The 19,851-nt window shown below is 52.8% G+C and overlaps 10 protein-coding genes across 10 annotated transcripts; 5 read left to right on the top strand and 5 right to left on the bottom strand. All coding sequences in view use genetic code 12, as the record gives it.

Annotated features, from left to right (window-relative positions):
* Window positions 1-288: 288 nt before the first annotated feature.
* On the bottom strand, window positions 289-1,071 carry DIURU_000952 (uncharacterized protein; the record flags this gene model as incomplete). The annotated part of the gene is made up of 1 exon (XM_034159257.1): window positions 289-1,071. The coding sequence occupies one exon, from the start codon at window positions 1,069-1,071 to the stop codon at window positions 289-291; it is 783 nt and encodes a 260-aa protein (XP_034014184.1).
* Window positions 1,072-1,163: 92 nt separating this feature from the next.
* Window positions 1,164-2,063, top strand: DIURU_000953 (uncharacterized protein; the record flags this gene model as incomplete). The annotated part of the gene is made up of 1 exon (XM_034159258.1): window positions 1,164-2,063. One exon carries the CDS (start codon window positions 1,164-1,166, stop codon window positions 2,061-2,063), a length of 900 nt encoding a protein of 299 aa, XP_034014185.1.
* Window positions 2,064-2,132: 69 nt separating this feature from the next.
* Window positions 2,133-5,051, bottom strand: DIURU_000954 (uncharacterized protein; the record flags this gene model as incomplete). Its single annotated transcript, XM_034159259.1, has 1 exon — window positions 2,133-5,051. The coding sequence occupies one exon, from the start codon at window positions 5,049-5,051 to the stop codon at window positions 2,133-2,135; it is 2,919 nt and encodes a 972-aa protein (XP_034014186.1).
* Window positions 5,052-5,762: 711 nt separating this feature from the next.
* Window positions 5,763-8,387, bottom strand: OSH3 (oxysterol-binding protein related protein; the record flags this gene model as incomplete). The annotated part of the gene is made up of 1 exon (XM_034159260.1): window positions 5,763-8,387. The coding sequence occupies one exon, from the start codon at window positions 8,385-8,387 to the stop codon at window positions 5,763-5,765; it is 2,625 nt and encodes an 874-aa protein (XP_034014187.1).
* Window positions 8,388-9,471: 1,084 nt separating this feature from the next.
* Window positions 9,472-11,877, bottom strand: DIURU_000956 (uncharacterized protein; the record flags this gene model as incomplete). The annotated part of the gene is made up of 1 exon (XM_034159261.1): window positions 9,472-11,877. One exon carries the CDS (start codon window positions 11,875-11,877, stop codon window positions 9,472-9,474), a length of 2,406 nt encoding a protein of 801 aa, XP_034014188.1.
* Window positions 11,878-12,387: 510 nt separating this feature from the next.
* DIURU_000957 (calnexin) lies at window positions 12,388-14,214 on the top strand (the record flags this gene model as incomplete). The annotated part of the gene is made up of 1 exon (XM_034159262.1): window positions 12,388-14,214. One exon carries the CDS (start codon window positions 12,388-12,390, stop codon window positions 14,212-14,214), a length of 1,827 nt encoding a protein of 608 aa, XP_034014189.1.
* Window positions 14,215-14,283: 69 nt separating this feature from the next.
* Window positions 14,284-14,727, bottom strand: DIURU_000958 (uncharacterized protein; the record flags this gene model as incomplete). Its single annotated transcript, XM_034159263.1, has 1 exon — window positions 14,284-14,727. One exon carries the CDS (start codon window positions 14,725-14,727, stop codon window positions 14,284-14,286), a length of 444 nt encoding a protein of 147 aa, XP_034014190.1.
* Window positions 14,728-15,652: 925 nt separating this feature from the next.
* DIURU_000959 (uncharacterized protein) lies at window positions 15,653-16,705 on the top strand (the record flags this gene model as incomplete). Its single annotated transcript, XM_034159264.1, has 1 exon — window positions 15,653-16,705. One exon carries the CDS (start codon window positions 15,653-15,655, stop codon window positions 16,703-16,705), a length of 1,053 nt encoding a protein of 350 aa, XP_034014191.1.
* Window positions 16,706-17,011: 306 nt separating this feature from the next.
* DIURU_000960 (uncharacterized protein) lies at window positions 17,012-17,671 on the top strand (the record flags this gene model as incomplete). Its single annotated transcript, XM_034159266.1, has 1 exon — window positions 17,012-17,671. One exon carries the CDS (start codon window positions 17,012-17,014, stop codon window positions 17,669-17,671), a length of 660 nt encoding a protein of 219 aa, XP_034014192.1.
* A 531-nt stretch (window positions 17,672-18,202) lies between these two features.
* On the top strand, window positions 18,203-19,714 carry DIURU_000961 (uncharacterized protein; the record flags this gene model as incomplete). The annotated part of the gene is made up of 1 exon (XM_034159267.1): window positions 18,203-19,714. The coding sequence occupies one exon, from the start codon at window positions 18,203-18,205 to the stop codon at window positions 19,712-19,714; it is 1,512 nt and encodes a 503-aa protein (XP_034014193.1).
* Between the last annotated feature and the right edge of the window lie 137 nt (window positions 19,715-19,851).

Raw genomic sequence — 19,851 nt, forward strand, 5'->3', positions numbered from 1 at the left:
TGCTCAGCGAAATTCCATTATCACTGTACAGTTCATCATCCGACGAGGAATCTTCGTTCGCACTTTCGCATGCTAAGCGAACGCTCTACCAACTGAGCTACACGCCCCGAACAATTTTTGGAGGTTTTGTCAAAAATGGATGACAATGGTGCTGATCACAATATTCAATTTTTCGTTTTATACTTTGGTAGAGCTTACAGTTTCACCCGCATACACATTCTACAATTATGTCGATCTCAAGTAATCCAATTCCAGTCTATTTAATCAGTATTTTCATATTAATAAATTCTAATTTGTGGTGTTGTTCTCGGGAAGATCTTCCACCGTCACCTCCTGGCTAAGCGGCAGACGACGGGTATTCAGCGGTGCAGTATTGGCCAGTACCGCTGCGGGCGGAGCAAGATTTTGCATGGCAATATTCCGTCTGTATTCCTCTTTCTTCACCAACACGTCGTAGTACTTCTCCTGGCGGCGATCAAGCAAGTAGCCCCAGGCAAAATAGCCCAAGGGAACGTAGCCCACTAACACCGCTTTGATAAACCACTCGTAAACAGTGCCATCCTCAGCAAACTTGAGCGACAAGAATAAAAGCACCATCTCCGCCACCACCAGCGCCGGGAACGTCACGAACATAATGTGGTGTTTAAGCCAAAAGAGGAAGTACGGGGTGGTTCTGAACTTCACTTTAAACGCATAGTAGGCGAAATGAACGAGATAGCCGAGACACCACAGCCCAATGAGCACCGAGTACAGGATATGCTTTGCGATCTTAGGGTACACGAAAATCACCCCGTAACACAACCACACCATTCTCAAAGCATTAACAACCACGGGCCAGCTGCCGTATTTGCCCTGAGACCAGTTGCGCCGCACTAGCCTCACCACCACCAACTCCGCCACCGGTATCACCGCCACGACGTGGAAGAAGTCGGCGATCCCCTGGGGGAGGAACCGCGTGCCCACGAGCGGAAGAAGGATGGCAAACCGCAACAAGCAGCAGAGCCAGAGCGTCAAGGCGGCACAGTCGACAAACCAGAGCAACTTGCCCTTCGTCAGCAACCGATATGACATTCCTCTCTCTTTAGCTTCAGTTGGTGCGGCGCGCGCGCCTTTAGACGCTTATCGATCGCGCGACTGGGTGCGACCATAACTAAAGCCCAGTCATGAAGTTGTGGCTTGTGGTGTTGTTTGCGGCGCTGTTGGTGGCGGCGTGGACCGCCGAGGACTACGAAATCTTCAAAGTGAACGACCGGGTGCGGGCCGATGTCGGCGAGGACGTCACCTTCTACTCGTGGCTCGACGTGTCGAGAAAAGCCACTTCCGCCGAGATCAATAAGGCTTACAGAAAGCTCTCGCGGACGCTTCACCCTGATAAGTTTAGAGGCAAGGAAAAGAAGCAAAAGGAAAAGCAGTATCAGACGCTTTCCGTCGTCGGTGGGGTGTTGAAGGACCCCGAGCGCCGCCGGCGCTACGACTACTTCTTGGACCACGGGTTCCCCCAATGGCGCGGCACCGCATACTTATACAGCCGGTTCCGTCCGGGGATTGCCGGTACGCTTGTCGGTCTCTGGCTCCTTATCAGTGCGTTCCACTACTTGGCAGTAACGGTTACTCGCAAGCAAGACAAGAAACGGATCGCTAGTTTCCGAGAGACTATCCGTCGCGAAGCGTTACAGGCTCTGAACGGTCTCCCTGATGGTCAGGATCGCAAATTGACCACTCCCGATGGTAAACTGTTTATTGTCACTGGCGACGGTAAGGTTTTCGCTGAGACTGACGACGACACTCGAGTTGAAATTCACGAAGACAATATTAGTACCAAACTCAAATTGAGCCAAACCTGGTTTATTCGCTTGCCAGTGGCGGTGTACAACTATACCATTGGTCTTGTCACCGGGTTGACGCTTGACCTCGCTCAAGACGATGACGTTCCACTGCAGAACCAGTCTGCCACTGACGGTGCTGCTACTGCCACTGCTAGTGGTTCGCTGACGAGAAAGAAGAAACCGCGGGGGAAGAAGATCAAGCTTCCCAATGGTAAGGTCGCCTACGCCAAAGCTTAGCGAGGGTTTCCCCCTTTGTAAAGGGGAGTTTCATAATAATAATAATAATAATAATAGTAAGATCTACTGCTATACATGCCGCGGCACCCGCCGTAACTCGTGGTCGTCGTCACTCCCCGCGTCCTCATCCTCCTTTACCTCCTCCTGCTCGTCCAATTCTTCCTCCGGGCTCTGTGGACTCAGCTCGTCACTGGTAGGGTCCACCGTTAGCAGTTGGTCGAGGCTGGGGTGGGCTTTTTCAATCCCCTGTAACTCTTCATCCAAGAGCTGGTCCTCAGAGGGTGGTGGTGATTTGGTAGTATCATCGGCGTGGTCGTTGTTCTCGTTTGACGGCAGGTTCGTCGGTGCCGGTGCCACTTCCGGTGAAGTATCGTGGACGAATTCATCATGGTTCAGTGGGTCACTGAGGAGAATAACGTGGTTAGCCTTATCCTCTTCCAACGCGTAGTCAGCGTCGGTCTCTGAACGCGTGTCGTCGGCGTCTGCCCCCAATACCACATTATACACTTCACGCGTCTTGAGGAGGACATTATCAACAAACCACTCCCACTTGTCCAGCGTCACCGCCTCGACGATGACGGGGGAGATGAGGTCGGGCTTGTACAAGTTGGTGAACTTGACCACCTCCTCAGCGATTAAAATGAGGTGGCCCATGTACCCGGGCCTAAACTCGTCGTCGTGGTGGTGCTGATACAGATCAACAATCATTTGGACAAGGTGGCCCCGCTCACGCTTGAATAGCTCGACAATGAGGAACAGATTGTACAGGTTGAGCTTACCATTGAAGATCTGCTGGATGAGGTCAAACACCACGTTGTGGAAGAAGTTGTGCCATGGGTACTCGGTGAACTTGTTGGTGATGTTGATCAAGATGTTCAGATCGATCAACTTCATCTTGAAGTAGTCGCCGATGCACGGGTGTTTGCGCATGGCAGCGTCCCTCTGCGGTCCGACAAACGGATTCTCCGCCGATATCAGCGGTTCCTCGTCCTCCAGGTCGTAGTCGTGGTCGATGCGGTCGATCTCGCGCCGCACGTCGTCGTCGTCCCACAGCACGCTCAGCAACACCTCGTCCTCCAGGTCCAGGTCGACCAGCATCTTGTTCACGGCGGCGGGGAGCAAGTCGTTGAGGGCGTAGGCCAACCGGTGGTCCTGGTGGGCCCGCACGTGGTCCCGCACCCGCATGATCTCCTGGAACCGCCGCAGATTGAGGAGGATCATGTTCAGGCAGTGGAGCAACTCGGCGATAAGCTCGGAGATCTTGAACTTGGTGTAGCCAAGCTGAGTGTCCTCGTCACCCTCGGCCGCTGGCTGCTCAATAATCGCGGAGAACGTATCGAGATAGCCACAGAGAATCTCAAGCATGCCCCCTAAGTATATCGGGTCCCGCGGCCCCGGAGGGTTCTCCTCAAAGTCTTTGAGCCACTTAAACATCACCAGCGCATTCACTTCGCCGGTGGTGCCGTTAGCATCGTCCAGGTGGTCCAAAGCAACTGAGTACGGCCCACAGTTGAGGTCATAGTCCAGGTTATTTTTGCGGATAACCTCAATGATGATCCCCACACAGTTGATGAAGCCCGGTTTATTAGTCCACCCAGGGATCTTTTGCGGGGGTTGGTAGAGCATCACCTCCTCCACCATCGTCTTTATGATCGGCGGCAGCACTAACTCTCTCGTCAACGGGTTAGGGCCAATATTAGTCTCCAACGTCACTGCCAATGCCGTGTTACTGGATATAGTGATGAGCGCTTTGAGGAAATCGGTAGCACTCAGCTGGCGGAAGTAGTGGTCAGGATTAGGAACAAACGCCAGCGGTGGATTTTGCGAAAACCATTCGGGGTCAGGTTTGAGGATATCCACAAGTTTTGGGATAAGGCCTTGCGCCAGTAACGATTGCACAATACCTGTAGGCAGATCGGGTTTATCGGTCTGGATCACCCGCAAGAAGTAGTCCATTATCACCGGGATATCGATATTCGACACAAAGGTGTCCACAAGGTCGGGCTGACGACGGATGAAATTGAGGAGTTCAATCAGGTTAGCGTCCATAAGCTGGTCTAAAATGTGGACGACGTGGTTGACTGTAGGCAGCAGTTCGTGGAGACCGGGCATCAGCAAGATCAGCCACAACTTCTCCATCGCCGGTGTTTCAATGATGCGGTTCAGAATGATCCATATATCAGTAGACAAGATGTCCAGAGCGGTTTGAAGTTCACGGATAAACTTTTCCTGAGCGGTTTCCTCTCCGTGTTCGTCGTCATCGTCATTTTTACACACCAGAGGGTCACGGGCCACTTTATCAAGAGGATCATCCAGGAAATCAGGTGAAAGCTCACGGGTCACCGACTCCTCAAACATATCCGCCAGTTCAGAGGCTTTGCTAACCGGCAGCGGGTCCTTGGTGCCCGGCGGCGGCTTCCTTGTCGGCTTATGAGTGGAGATGGGAATATGGTCGTCCGTCTCTGCCTCGCCCAAAAGCACTTCCTCAGTGACCTCTATCTGCTGGTCGAGTTCGCCTCTGATCTCTTTATCGGACATCGCCACCTTGGTTTTATCAGGCAGCTCGCGGATCAATTTCTGTAATACTTCGTCCTCTCGCCGGCGCTCATCCTCAAAGAGTTTCACTGAGCGAACCAAATAGTCTAGAAGACCGTCCAACACCTGCGGCTGGACGATAATCTCCAATAGTTTGACACCCTTGGTCTGGCTGGGCTCTTTATCGCCACCGTCGCCCTCGTGGTGGCTGGCGGCGCTATTGGTAGCCACCGACGCCGCCAGCGAGCCGGGGTCATTGGTAAACACAAACCCCGCCGCCAGCTCGCTGAAATTGCCCTTGATCTGGTGGAGTTCGTAGACGATCTCTCGCGCCAACTCCCGGTCGGCCACCAACTCCAGTGCCAGCACCGCCAGCGGCAGCGCGTGGTCGTCCAAGAACTTCTGGAGGCGGCTATGCAGCGCCAACGGGTTGGAAAACGGCCAGAACGACATGGCTACGGACTGGCTGCGTGCAATATGGGTCCGCGCTGTCGAGGCTGGAGTCGGGGTGGGACAGCTATCGTGGGTGCGCACAGTGGTTGCATGGCCGTTATAGGGAGTCCCCGGTGGGGAATTGGGGAGGGTACAAGAAGAAATTGACTAGTTTGACACCACTACGTTACTAAGCGGGTTTTGCCGATATTTTTGGTGATTTTGTTTGAATTTTTGGCACCACTCTGAGTGGGTTTAGCAATCGTCGTTTCGCCGGCACCACCGCCGCACCCGCTCGCCGAAAACGGTAAGCCCCACTTGGCTAGGCACACCCACACCCGATGGCCAGCGAGTTCCCTAAATTTAGCCCGGCGAGCAACCATAGATCATCCGGAACTAGTTGTTGCGGCGATCGGGTGCTGCCTAACCCAAATCTCGGAAAACCGTCGAGCCCCTGCCGCTAAAATCCACCAAAACACCGGCTTAGCCCCTTAGCTCTCTCCTTAACCACCGAGCCTTGCTCACGACCGATTTATGCCCGCAAACGAGATGATGCGCTGCTAGTGGCGATAACGGTGAGTGTCGGCGACGCACAATGAGGCCACCGCCACCACTAAGGCGAAAATTACCGAATTTTACTAATGTAATTATACGTGTCGGAAGTGTCGACAGTGTCGGAAGTGTCGGAATGTGATATATATGTATTACAATTGTTTCGTTCATTCGTACGGATCACCACAACTTAATCAACCCTTGCCAGTCGCCACGAGCACGACGGTTCCAGTAACTCTCGTGCCCGGTCTTGTACACCCACTCGCCTTGGTCAGGACCACCAGCACCCACATGCTCGAAGAACATCGGCTTGTAGGACTTACCTTCTTCTTCAAACTGTTTACGACGGGTTCTTTGGTCTTCTTCTAACTTCACCTTCAATTGTTCGGCCTTGTCGACGTTACCTTCTTCGTAGACTTGCATATCAGGACGCAATCTCGAGTCGGTAGGCGCAATCTTGCCGTCTTCAATGGGGGTGATCTTGTTCAAAGTACCGGCGAATTCGGTAAAACCGAACTTCTTCTTCGGCGGTTGCAACACCTTGCCGACGTGCCAGATCTGGGTGTTGGTGTGGCTGCTCTTCAACGTTAACAGCTCGGTCCACTTACCCGTCACCGAGTAAGGAAGTTCCTTCTTGCTGCCGTCAAACGCCTTGATGGTGAGGTCTTCCAGACGACCGGAAAACATACCACCCTTGGCGAAGTCACACACCGCCTTGTAACCCTTCAGCGACTTGACGGTGAGCTCAGAACTTGGCTCGGTGTACTTTTCACCAGCAATAATGTTCTTAAGCAACGTCAGCGGCGACGTCCACGTGAACACTTCACCCGTTTTGCGGATGGTAAGCTTGGCGGTACCGTTGGTGACGATTTCGGCATTCTTACCCCAGAAAGTCTGGTTAGGCGACGGGGCGTATTGGAACGTCCAGTCGCTGGTTTCGGCGTAGTAAGCAAACACGGGGGGTCTATGCAGCACCTTTTCCAGGATCATTCTGAGGCCCTTGTCTTCACGCACAAGTTCGAAAGTCTCACCCAACAACGGGTTAAACGGTTTACGGTTGTTCCGTTCCTTTTCACGCTGCAGCGACATCCCACTAACAGCGAACGCCGCGATACGCAATATCCGTTCACCGTCATCATGACTGTCGAGGGCATTGTCGACAAGGTCACTGTACTCAAATTGTTCGGCAAACTTTTGCAAAATAGTGAGGGGCTCGTTCATGTCCACGGGCATGGCAATCGTCGAGAGATCCTTACCGATGTTCTTACGCACAAACCCAAGAATCGAGGGCGGCTGGTGTTCACAAGCAGGAATGTCCGGGTTGCGGTGCACGGGGTCGTGCGGCAACGGGTAGAGAGTATGGTCTTCGTCTTCGCTAGCGGCAGGCTTACCATGAGCGGCCTTATGGTGGCCAGCAGCAGCAGCCCCGGCGCCAGCAGCGCCAGCAGCAGCGGCGCCCGCAGCAACACCCGCAGCTTCAATTGACGGTGAAGTAGACGGGGTGCGGTCCAATTGGCTCTGGGTTTCATCCAGCTCGTCAATGGGACCGAGACCGCGGCCGTAGCCCAGCAGTTCCGAGTTCAGCAGCTCCTGGTCGTCGTAGTCGTCGTAGTCGTCGTCGCTGTACTCGTCGCTGCTGTAGTCCAGGCCCAGATGGTGGTGGCCGTTGAGCATCACCACTCCCAGACGGCCAACGTCGTCGCCTTCGTCAGCGACCAGAGCCACGTTACTGGCGTCGCCGCGAGTGCCGTCAACGATATCGTCAATTAAGTCAAGCACGTCCAAGTAGATATCGTTAACGTCGCCGACAACGTCGGGGTCGCGCTCGCTGGTGAGGTCCTTCAAGTCCTCAAGCTTGTTGGCGATGTATTCGAGCTCATCCAACACGTACTGAGTACCGTCTTCCGATACACCCTGGGTAAGTGCAGTCAGCGACCGGGCCCAGTCCTTCTTCAGCTTAATCTGGTTAAAGGCGTCGACCCAGGTGTTGAATTCCTCGTTCAGCTGGGCCCGCAAGTCCCAGATTTCCATCCCCGAATCAATGACGATCTCGCGGTTCTTCTGGTTGGCGGAAATCATCAGCGTCTTGATTGGCATTTGCCCCCGCAACTTATTCTCGCCCACCTTATAGTACGACAAGGTGCCATACTTGAACAGCAAGATGAAGTAGCGCTTGGTGAACCCCTGGAGCTTTTTCCGTTTACGTTTGAGCAACACCCCTTGCAACAATTCCCCTTGCTTTTGCAGCCCCTGGGTGCCGATGTGCTCGAATCCTTGGTCGGCACTGGCGTCGGCGCCCTCGTCGTCATTCAGCACTAACGGAGTGGCCGCCACCAGCAGCGTCAGCAGTTCGATCACCGCCGAAAACAACACTTTTTTCGCGATCGTTTTCGAAAACGAATTATCGAACACAAACGCAAACACCCCGCCCTGCTGCACCTCGAGCTTGCCGTGGACGGTCTCGTTGCCGAGCAACTTATAGTAGTTTTTCACCAACGTCAAGTCGGTGCTGTTCAACAAGTTGAACGTCCCCAGGCGCTGCTTCAGCTTGTAGATCAGCGACGTCACCCGGTTCACCAGCAGCAACAGCTCCAGCCGCGAGCGGCCCGAGTGGTCGTCGCTGCCGTGGTCGACCAGGTCCTTGATGTCGACCCCCAGCGTAGCATCTTCCACCTTACGGTAGATGGCAAAGTTGATCAGCTTCTTCTGCGGGGTCACCTGCCAGTCGATGACCAGGTTGTCGGCGGCGTGGAACCATTTGATCAAAAAGTCCTTCGAGTGGATCTCCAAGAGTTCCTCGTCCATGGTAGAGTCGTCTAGGCCGGGAGACAGCAGTCGGCGCAGTTTCAATTGGCTAAAGAGCAGTATGGTGGGCGGGTGGGGGGTTGTTTATATATGGGGGCACCAGCGCACATGAAAAGCCCCGTGCGGCCGAGGGATAGGGGGCAGCGAGCGACACTCAGCGATTGTTATCCAACCAAGGCAAATGTGAATCAATTAATGATAACTACACCAATTAAAGTTATTTAGTTATCCCCAGTGTTTGTTTAGTTTTGGTTTCTCTAGGGGTTGGGGGAGGTGGCTGGCAGTGGGCCGAGCAAATGTGGGGTATGGGTCACTTTAATGAGCACACCAGTTTAGCCCACGCTGCCGATATCCGGGGATCAATGTGACGTCGTCAATATGTGTCCATTACAGGCATGATAATGGGCCACGGGGGTTCGCAACCAGCTCTCTTTGGGGGGGAAGCGGGGCACGGAGGGGGGAGAGCTATATCCATATTGGGAAATCCCCCTCGCACCGTACAGACACCCACTGTGTTGGCATGAACGACGCCTCACATTTCAATCCCTAAGTGTTTATTACTGTGGCTTAGTATGGTGGTGTAGCTGGATATGAGGGGGCTCGGAAGTGTCTGTTCCGGCCTCGTCCTGTGATCCTATGCTGGAAACCTGTCACTGTTCGCGTGAGCGGTTTGACCGTTGGATGACGTAATCGCACCCCTTCATGTAGAGAATTGAGCCCCAGTGACTTCGGCGACTGAACCGGGAACCATGAAAGGAAATCGGAAAAAAAATAAGTGGGATCGACCGCTTGGCAATCCTCTTCGTCGTCATTACCGCTTTGGGATTTGACGTCCAGCAGCGAAGCTTCGTTATCCCCGTAACCAGCCATTCGCCGAGATGGGGGGAAGGTCCAGCATTCCCCACTTGAGGCTCGGGCAAATCTCCGCTTCGTGCGTATTCTACGTGGCTAAGAGATGGATTTCCATGCCTCTGATCCTGTTATAGGAATAACGTTCAGAAATAAGGGATCGTTTCATGAAAAGGGTGTGGGTCATTATCATTATCTAAAAGTGGGGAAGGAGGAGAGTCCATCACAAAAGGGTCTATCGAAGCAGGGGGTCGACGCCGGGCTCGGCTTTCACGCGTAGCGACCGCGTCCCCGGCGGCGTTTGGTTGGCGCCATAGCGGTTTTCGCGTATCTCGCGTGCCTGCTCCTCCATCTTGATCTTCTTCTTCATGTCGGCCTTTTCCTTGGCCTTGCGCTTCTTTTCGTTTTCCTTGCCAATGTAGTCGATGGCCCCGGGCAACCGCTTCTCCTCGGCCACAAGCTCCTGCCGTACCAGCTCGGCCACGCGTTCGTCGAGCTTGCCGTCGACTTGGTACCACAAGTAGAATGGACTGGTGCGCACGCCAGTATCCATGATTCGCTGCATGTACGCTTGCACCTTATCGACAGCGTAGGCCAGGTTCACGTACATCGGCACGTATTTGAAGGGGATGCCGTGAATAGTAAACAGCACCGGAGTGTATCTGGCTTCAGGCTCCACCGGGCGTTCAACGCGCTTGGGACCTTTAGCAGGCTTGCGACGAGGTGGCGGTTTCCGCCCACCCCGTCGCTGTGGCAATGGGGCAACTTCTTCTTCAGGTTCAGCACCGTTGTCGTCTCCGTCGTCTTCGCCTTCTTTAGCTTCTTTGGCAGCAGCGGCTTCCTTCTCAGCGGCTTCTTTCTCCGCCGCTTCCTTATCAGCGGCTTCCTTTTCAATCCGCAGTACTTCCGCAAGATAATCATCGTATTTCTTCTTCTTCTCTTCGTACACGTCAAACTCGTGTTGGTTGTGTATCCAGAAGAACAGCCAAATGATGTCGCGGGTATCCAGATTATCGCCATTTTCATCTGCGTTGGTCTGGGTCTCCGGCTCAATTACCTCGGTTATCGCCCACTTGGGAAGCTGGAACCGCACGTTGGCGTTTTCAACAAACTCAAACACGAGGGTGGCGTCGTGGAGATAGCGTTCTTGGAACGCCGTAAGCTTCTTGTCGCGGGGGAGCTTCAGCAACACCCGCGGGGGCTGCGGCCGTACCTGGCGCGGTACGTAGCCAGGAGGATACTGTCCCGGTGCAATATTCTGCAAACCTTGGTAGTTAGGGTTCACGAATTGCTGACCCTTGGGGGCGGGCGTCGGTGCTTGCTGCTGATCATCGCCACCTTGTTGCCCTTGCGGTACTGGCGATGCTGGCGACGATTGTCTCAGTTGGGGAGTGCGCACTTTGCTGCGACCTGGAGCTGGCGAATGAGGCGATGACGGTTGCGGGTGAGGCGTGGCCAGCAGCGGCGTGGCGTCGTTTGTTTCTGCCTCCTCCGAGTCTTCTTTCTTGGAGTTTTCGCCATCATCATCGTCGCGATCACTTCCGCTTCCTTCTTTATCGCTTTTCTCGGCATCAGAACCCTCACCTTCTTCTGGTTCGGCAGGAGGAGGAGGCTCGATCTTTGGTTCGGGTCGCGGCGGTAACGGCTGCGTGCCTGCCATACCACTCAACGGCATCTGCATAGGCGGGGACTGTACTGGTTGCGGCAGTGGTGCCGGAGGGTTCACTGGCACTGCCAGTTTAGGGAGGACACCCCCAGGATACAAATGAGCATGATGCGGCTGAGGACCCATGTCTTTCGCTCGCTTGATATATTCCTGGAACGTGACAATTTGCGCAGCACTGGCCTTCCCCAGAGCCACCACCTTCATGAGCGCATTCAACAGCTCATCGGTGCGGGCGATGGCGTTAAGGTTACTGATCATCACCACGTTATCCGGTGAGTCCATGCCGGGCGGTTGCGCCACTGCTGGTTTGGCTGGCTGATGACGAGTGCCCCCGGGAGCCATCGACAGAAGTGCCGGGTCCGTCACCGGCTCAGACAGGGTGCTGCGATGGACAGAGGCTACGCGAGGGCGGGGCGGGCCCGCTTCTGACGGCGGCATGTTCTTTTTCTGGTCTTTTTTGAGGAGCTTAGCCTCCTCCCTTTTCGCTTCGAGCTCCTTTTTGTCACTGCGAGCATCTTTGGCGATAAATAGCCGCACCTCAAAGTTGTGAGGGCCGATGGTGAGGGTGGCGTCGTGGAGTTTGACCATCGAGTCACGCGCCGACACTTCGTAGCCAAGCACGGGCTGGCGACCACCCACAAGCGCGGGATTCTCTTTATCTTCGGGGATTTCTTTACCCAATTCTGCCATTTTTCGCTGGTAGTTTGATTGACGAAGCCAATGAAGGCGAAACATTGGCGCCACGTTGGCGTAATTATAGCGGGATTTGAGGAGCAGTCGGTAGAGGACCCCAGAGTCCTTCACCGTCAACGGTTGCTTCAAAACTTCGTCGTAATCGCCGGGCGGCTTAAACGACACCGGGAGACCATTAATCACATCGAACGGCCGCACCACCTGCTTCTCAAGCTTCCGCTGCTCCTCTTCAATCTGCTCACGCCGTGCGGTCGTGATCCGCCGGCGTATTCTCGGAGGCATTCGCTGCTAACAGGACAGACACCGGCAATCGTCGGTGGGTGGTGGGTGTGGTGGTCTGCTGGTGAGATAGGTTTTCCTTCGCGCGCCCGGAAAAAATTGGAGTCTAGCGACGCGATGAAGTTCAAGAATAGATGTAGAGTGATGTGGTAAATAGTGGTTGATTAAATGGTTCTTGTAAATATGATATCTGTATTCGTGAAAGTCGGTGTGGGTTTTTCTTAGAAAAAAAATAACCCAATTCAAAACCTAATTTCCAACCTTAATACTAACTTTATTTAACGCGATTCACACTGGTAGCACCATAACATAAAATTCAATTACTTTTGACTAACACCATTAATTAAATTTCTCTATCAAACTTTTTACACTCTTGCGATCCTGTAGCCGTGCTGTCTCCACATTCTCGAGCCGTCCCCACTTTTACGTGTGTGCACGCCGGTTAGATGCACGGCTCCAATGTCGATGGAAGCGAAGCCACATCCCCTCGTACACGTTCAAACGACCTAAGCCATGAGAGCTACCGCCGTGTTAGCCACTTTTTCAGTGGCGATTGCGGCCATTGCCAACGACCCAGAGCGGTCCTTCCCCACACTAGCGCCGTCGCTGTGGTGGGAGTCCTTCAACTACTCGTCGCTTGCCAGCCTGCCATGGAAACCCCTGAAGATCAAAAAGGCCCACGATAAGCGCAAAAAGGTATACGATGGCGAGTGGAAGCTTGAAGAACCTTATAAGTATCCCAGTGAGAACGCCACCAAGGGTTTAGTGTTGAAAACCAAGGCGGCCCACCACGGTATCAGCCGCTGGTTCGACGAGCCGTTCACTGTGGATGACGACCACCCTTTAGTGGTACAATACGAAGTTAAGCTTCAAACCGGGCTTGATTGTGGCGGGGCTTACCTCAAGTTGCTTGACTATAACGCTACCGACGCTCAGCCTCAGTTTAGTTCCGCCACCAAGTATCAGGTGATGTTTGGTCCTGATCGGTGTGGTTCCAATAACAAGGTCCACTTTATTCTCAATCGCAAATCACCCGTTACTGGGGTGAGCAGTGAAAAGCACCTTGTGGAGCCGCCAATGGCCCGCTATAACTTGCTTACCAACTTGTACACCCTCATCGTTGATGGTGACCACTACGAAATCAGAATTAATGGTAACGTTGCCAAAGCTGGCCGTCTCACCGAAGAAGGCACATTCTCGCCGCTGCTTAATCCTCCTGAGGAGATCGTTGATGAAAAGGACTTTAAGCCTCTTGATTGGGACGATCGCGAATACATCCCTGATCCTGACCAAACGAATAAACCTGACTGGTGGGAGGAAAAGCATGGTCGTGTATACATCCCCGACCCTAATGAAACGATGCCGGCTGACTGGTTAGTCGATGAGCTGCCCTATATTGAAATTGAGCGTGACCAACCTGAAGACTGGGACGTCGACCGTGATGGCGAGTGGGAAGGGATGCGGCTTGTGGTCAATCCCAAGTGCAGAGAAGTCAGTGGATGTGGCCCCTGGGCGGCCAAGAAGATTCCCAACCCTGATTACAAGGCGAAGTGGATTCAACCCGACGTGAAGAACCCTAACTACAAGGGCGAATGGCAACCCCGCAATATCACCAACCCCAAATACTATAACGATACTCACCCGTGGCGTCTTCTGCCCATTGGCGGGATTGGCTTTGATTTGTGGAGTATGAACCCCGATATCCTCTTTGACAATATCTATCTTGGCCACTCTGTCGAGGAAGCAGAAGCCATCGGTAACCTGACCTTCCTCCCTAAATTCCATCAGGAATTAGCTGATAAAAAGCTTCGAGTTGCGGAAGAGGAAGCTGAGGTGAAACCAGCCCTGCCTCCTCCCCCTCTGATGGAAGAGCTTATGGAACAAGAAGACCACAGGCCAAAGTCAAACAATTTTGTCGTGAAGTTTTTGAGACATCACTTGTCGGAGGTGGAAGAGATTGCCAAGGGGCTTTTCTTGAAACCCATCCCCACCATTTTCGCTGACCCTGTCAAAATCATCATCTACTTCTGCGTGTTTGTAGTGTTGTTCTCGATTGGGTTTGGTGTGGTCATGGCATTGATCTTTGTTGTGACGGGCATTGTACCTGATGGTCCTCCTCCCGAGAGTTTGACTCAACAAGTGGTGAACCAAGCCGTTGATGCTGATGCTAGACGAGATGCGGATGCTAAGGCGGTTGAAGACACTACTAAGCAAGTGGTGGAGATTATCGAACAAGATGAAGACGCCGTAGGCGTGAAAGAGACTGAGGCGGAGGCGTTGGCTAAAACCAGTACTACCACTGCGACTAAGCGCCGTGGTCACACTGACGAGACCTTGTGAACACAATTGTATAGATTGATTGAAATTTGGTGTTTTTTTTGACTGAGATTAAGCTTATAAAAAATTCGACTATGACAGAGTTTCGAACAACTTCTCAACGTCCTTCTTGAGCTTGCGGTAGTGGTATTGCACGTAGATTCCGTGGGGTTGAGTGTTGTTGTAAATCGTGGAGATTGCGTCAAAGATTTCCTTAATCGCCTGCTGTTGCTTTTTCGTAGGTGAGTGCAATAACGTTTCATCGTACACCTGCTGACACATCTCTAGCAAGTCGGAGAGCTCACCCTGGAGGCCTATCCCTTGCTCGCCACGAAGTTGAATGCGCCCTAAGCTCTTGATGACGCTCTCAAACGAAGCATCGTCGACCGATTCTTGCTCGTCGGCGGGGTCTTCCGGGAATACGTCAAACAAGTTTTTGCAGAAGAAGTCCATCTCCTCTTGGGCCGCAAAATCAATTGACTCAGGCGTCGAGCTCCGGGAGGGCTCGCCTTCAGCTTCACTGTCAGGAGAGTACATGTTGGTAATGGAATTTATATAGCGCAGCGGTATCTCAATTTATAGATCTCATGATTAGCTAAAACTTCCTAAAACCCCTGAACTCCCTTGTCGGGTCAAAACTTTCGTCCAGCCGTTAGCTGGAGCACGCCAAAGACTCAAACTCCGCAGGTGATTTTAAGGACTTAGTTTCGGATATGATCCCAATAAATTATATCTGCCGCGGAGGTGCAGGTGTATTTTGCAGCCATGATACTATGCACACTTCAAGTGTGGGCAACCCCGTGAAAGTCCAGGTGAAGGGTTGGATTCTATAGTACGATATAATGGATATGAACGAGTTTTTATCACAGGCGACTTTATTCCGGCGCTTCAGATCACATTCGATAATCTTCTTGAAATGCAAATGAAAGTCTAGGAAGAAAATTGCAATTTACTACAATTGTGTTTAAGATGGTACCAACTCACGAAATACATTGATTTAGTCATATTCGGTCATGAAATTGAACGAAGCACAATCATAATAACGTATCCGGGAGACGTTAATGAGTATTTACGATCCTTGTCTCAATACCGCTCGCTAACTACTACGTGATCAATCTAAATGGCTTTCAAAAACGTATATGATAAGTCATAGTTGTCCAGTTGAATCAGAGTAAACACAATTGCTTGATTTATCAATCATAAATCATCATTTCGAGGGTTAAATGAGTGTTGGCGCAATCATGACACCATCTGTATGAGTCCATGCACCAACTTACTGAACCAACTGTAGCACCCACGTTATCAATCGCGGCGCCACTGAATACATAGAGTCTACAGTCGTTTACTAAAGCTCGTTCACTGATATCGATCTCGGCATTGCTGGGTTGTGACCCCTGGCCACCACCTAGCGCCCCTCCTTTTGCATCACGCTTTGCCATCCACAAGATCACTACACACTCTAATGCTTGGGCTTGACGACGACAACCAGCCTATCTATCAAGTGGTGTGGCGCAAACCGGTGCGGCGGAGATGGTGGTTGCTAGCCGCTATGGCGTTCATGGTGTTCACGTTCCTTGGTCTGTTTGTTCGCTACCAATCGATTCTAAGCAAACAACAACAATTGGAAGTTCGCTTTTACACTCAGAACATCAGATTTGACAACCAAAATTTGGACAAGGGTGAGCAACCGTGGCTGGAGCGCAAGCACCAACTTATTCGCTCTATCGAAATCAATGCTGGCACCGCCACTCAGCCGGTAGTGGTGGGGCTCCAAGAAGTACTCTATAACCAATTACAGGATGTACTCGCCGAGTTGAACCGTCATGATCTGGGTAAGTGGCTGTATTTTGGTAAAGGCCGTGATGATGGCGAACACGGAGGCGAGTTTGCCCCCGTGCTCTATCAACCCCGTCAGTGGAAGGTTAAGGATAAACAGGTTTACTGGCTTCTGCCGACACCCGATCGGCCTTCCAAAGGGTGGGATGCGGCATTGAACCGGGTGGTGACCGTGGTGACGTTGACACTGAAAATCCAGCCCATGGTGACCATTAAAGTGCTTGTGACTCATTTTGACCACAAGGGCGAAGAAGCCAGACGGCACGCCGCGTCATTTATTGGCGACATTATGACCAATTCCACCGAGCCAGCATTTTTGCTTGGAGACCTCAATACTGAGCCTGATGATGAACCTTATAAAGTGCTTCATCTGTTAGGATTAAGGGACTCGAAGAAGTTGGCTGGTAAGTACGCTTTTGGAGAAAAGTATACCTACACCGGCTTCAATCATGCCAAGGAAGAAAACACCTTGATTGACTACATCTGGGCGCCTCACCTGGCGTTTTATCGTAGCTCTCTTGATGAGGGTGAAGTTGAGCAATCAGCAAGAGATGAGGTGGAAGTGGAGCTCCAACGATTTGGTGTCTTAGCCAACTACTACCAGGGCCAGTATTTTAGCGACCACCGGCCTGTTGTTGCTGACTATCGCATCACCTCGACTCTGTTCGGTAACAACTAAACATTATTATACACGACACCAATTACATGACCCCCATCTAGACTTTGTAGAGTGAATCGTTTTGTCACTATGCGTAACTAGTAGATGCATTAGTTTTAGGTCGTATCACCAATGTTTTGCCACTCTCCTTCACTTGAATCGCGTGACGATATTGATACAGTCTTCAATTTGTATTTCAATGCAATATCTACAACGAATTAATTTGCTTTAATTAGCCTAATACACTGGTGGCTCTCTCCTCGTGGCGCTACGTTAAGAGATCGATTCGTGCGGGTGCGCACGCTAATGAACCTCTGGCAGTTATGGATGGTGGCCCTGGTGGCCTCCGCTGCCACCGTACACGGACGAGTGGATAACGTCCCGGAGGATATCGTCGAGTATCATCAGCAGCGCAACATTGTTGTTGCCAACGATGCCAATTACCCGTCACGAATCTCGCTCGAGGTGTTTGAAATCGGCAAGCCCGAGCCGTCGCTAGTGCCAGTGTTTGGCGATTATTCGTTCACTATCGAAGACTTGAAACCTGGGAACTACTCAATGCTCATCAACTCCTACGACTTTGCTTTGAATCAGGCGCGGTTGCGGATTGACGTCGACGAAGACGACTCGGTGGAGGTGTACCCTGATGATTACGTGTTGGGCACAAACATCACTGCTGCAGTGGCAGGGACATCTGAGGATCCCGTCGTGTTATCCGTGATATCGGTGAAGAACTTCTACGAGACTCCTAAGGGGTCATTGATGGGCCTCATCATGAACAGTCCGTTGGGTCCGGTTTTCAAGAACAAATGGTTGCTGGGCATCTTTATCGCTTCGCTTTCGATGCTTTTGGCACCTAAGCTCTTGGAGATCTTTGCTCCCGAGGTCGCCAAATCGATTAAAGAGGCTCAGGAGGAAGTGAACCGGGAACGCCAACAGGAACGAGAGGCGAAACTCGCCCGCAAGGCTCAACAAGCGAAGAAATAGATACCACTTCGGACAGTGACACAGCTCGTGAGGCATTGGCGCAGGTGTATACTCGTAAACTTTTATTCTGTGGGATATATTCATGTAGAGAGTGGGCTGGTGGAAGAGGGGTACACCGATACTCGCAGCCGGTGGATGATTACCTCCTGCACACAGGCGCGACCCGGTAACCAGCTCAATTTTCCTGTTGACAACCGTAACGAGCTCCCATTTGAAACCTGCACCAAAGCAATTGTCGGGGTTATCTTGAATACTTAAATAAATACCTCAGGCCCAATACCACACCTACACGGCCAGTAACGCCCTTAACCGCTCGTAATCTTTCATCTTCATGTGACGCACCCCTCGGGGCACTCGACGCCCGGATACGTCAGCGGAGCCAGCCCCGTCGCCATCATCGATTAACGACCCGGCGGCTGCAGGCGCGGCGCGGCGGGTGCTATATAGAAGCAATAGCGCCCCCTCGTCAAGGCGTCATAACTGTCGTCTGTATCGTCAACCGCCGACGTCCCAGCACCTCTCAGCGAGTCTATGGTGTTCCCCCAGCTTGCCGCCAATAAGAACCCCCTGGCCACAAAACGCAAGCTCGTCTACAAACAGGATCCCGACGGCGTGTTCCGGCTCCAAAAGATCGACAACCGCCCCGTGACCCTGCGCAGACCGCTGGACCCGGACGACGACCTGGACAACGAGCTCCACGAGTGCCCCTATACCCCAGTGGCACCGGCGCTGCCACCTCAACAGCAGCCAGCGGTCGAATCACCCCCTACTCTGCCTGAAGCCAGTCCCACCCTCACGAAAAAAGCCCCCATGATGCGCAAGCCCTACTACACCACCAAGGTTATCCCCGTGGGCAATGGCTATCGAGGTCGCCCCGAGCCGCCGGTGATGATGGAGCGGGCGCCTGGAGCGCCGCTCCCTGGGGGTCCAATGGGTCACGCCCCGCCGCCGCCAATTACTGGCGACGGAGTCGATAGCATCGAAGAACAGGAAATGCTCGAAGAGGAAGCCTACATGCAACAACAACAGCAATTGCAGCAGCAGCAAGACGGACCGTGGTGGACGAGGTTGGGCGCCATGTTTAGGCGATCGCAATCGCAAGTTCAGGACCCAGGGGTGCCGCCACTGCCGGACCAGGCGCTGCAGATGACGCGCTTCAACCTCACGCTGTTTGCCATTGGCTTTTGTTTACCGTCGCTCATCTACGTGTTCCACTCGCCGCTCATGCGGTCGTGTGTGCTCATTCTGGCGATCTTTATCATGATCGGGCTTAACCAGGTGTTAGCTCCACACCGCATGGTGCCCTATGCGCGCAATTACTGGCGCCAGCGCCGTGCCGCTCAGGGGACGGCGGCGCCGGTGATGATGGACGACGACGGGCCCGAGTCGCTCATGGAGTACGGTGACGATGAATACCTCGTTGATGAGTACGGTAACATCCTCGACGGTTATTACGACGAGTACCCCGACCCGGACACGCCGTCAATTGCCTCGTCAGTTGACACCTACGGGTATCCCACCCGGCGGCGCGCGCTGCACCAACCGCCAATGGCCCGACAACTGCCGGTAGCCCGCCACCATGTCCGCGCCGAACTGGTTCCGGCCGACATGCACGTGTACCCCCCTGGAGGTAGGGTACCGCCAAAGCGGAACTATCCTCGAGAACGGCTCAATCTGCGCGCCGACGGCGCCCTCCCGTTGCCAGAAAACACTACATACCACCAACGAGAGGTGCTTCGCCAGCGTGAGATTGAGCGTGACCACGAGCGCGAGCGTGAGCAAGACATGCGCCACATGGACTTGGCCAACCGGGTGATCAAGGTGAATCTGATTCATAAGAAGCCCACCATCTCTAAGGATTTGCCGATGCCGCCTCACCATCACGTTAGTGAAGTCCCATTGATGAACGAGGTGCGGAACCTTGATCGCGACGACGGCGACACCATGGGCTTGCATCGCAACAATACCGTGGGCTCAAAGCGCAGTATTTTGGGAACGAGAGCAAACTACAACCGCTTCATGGCCAACGTCGACGACTATTAACTTGTATATGGAATTAGTGAAGTCTTCACGAGTAATGAGATAGTTAAACTACAAGATTTATGAGTTTGGATTGTCAGAATTGGACTGCGGTGCGTCCGATTGGATATGCACTTAGAAATGCATGTCATGAGAGATGT

The sequence above is a fragment of the Diutina rugosa genome, assembly GCF_008704595.1.
Source record: "Diutina rugosa strain CBS 613 chromosome Unknown scaffold31_size150537, whole genome shotgun sequence".
Lineage (NCBI taxonomy): Eukaryota > Fungi > Ascomycota > Pichiomycetes > Serinales > Debaryomycetaceae > Diutina > Diutina rugosa.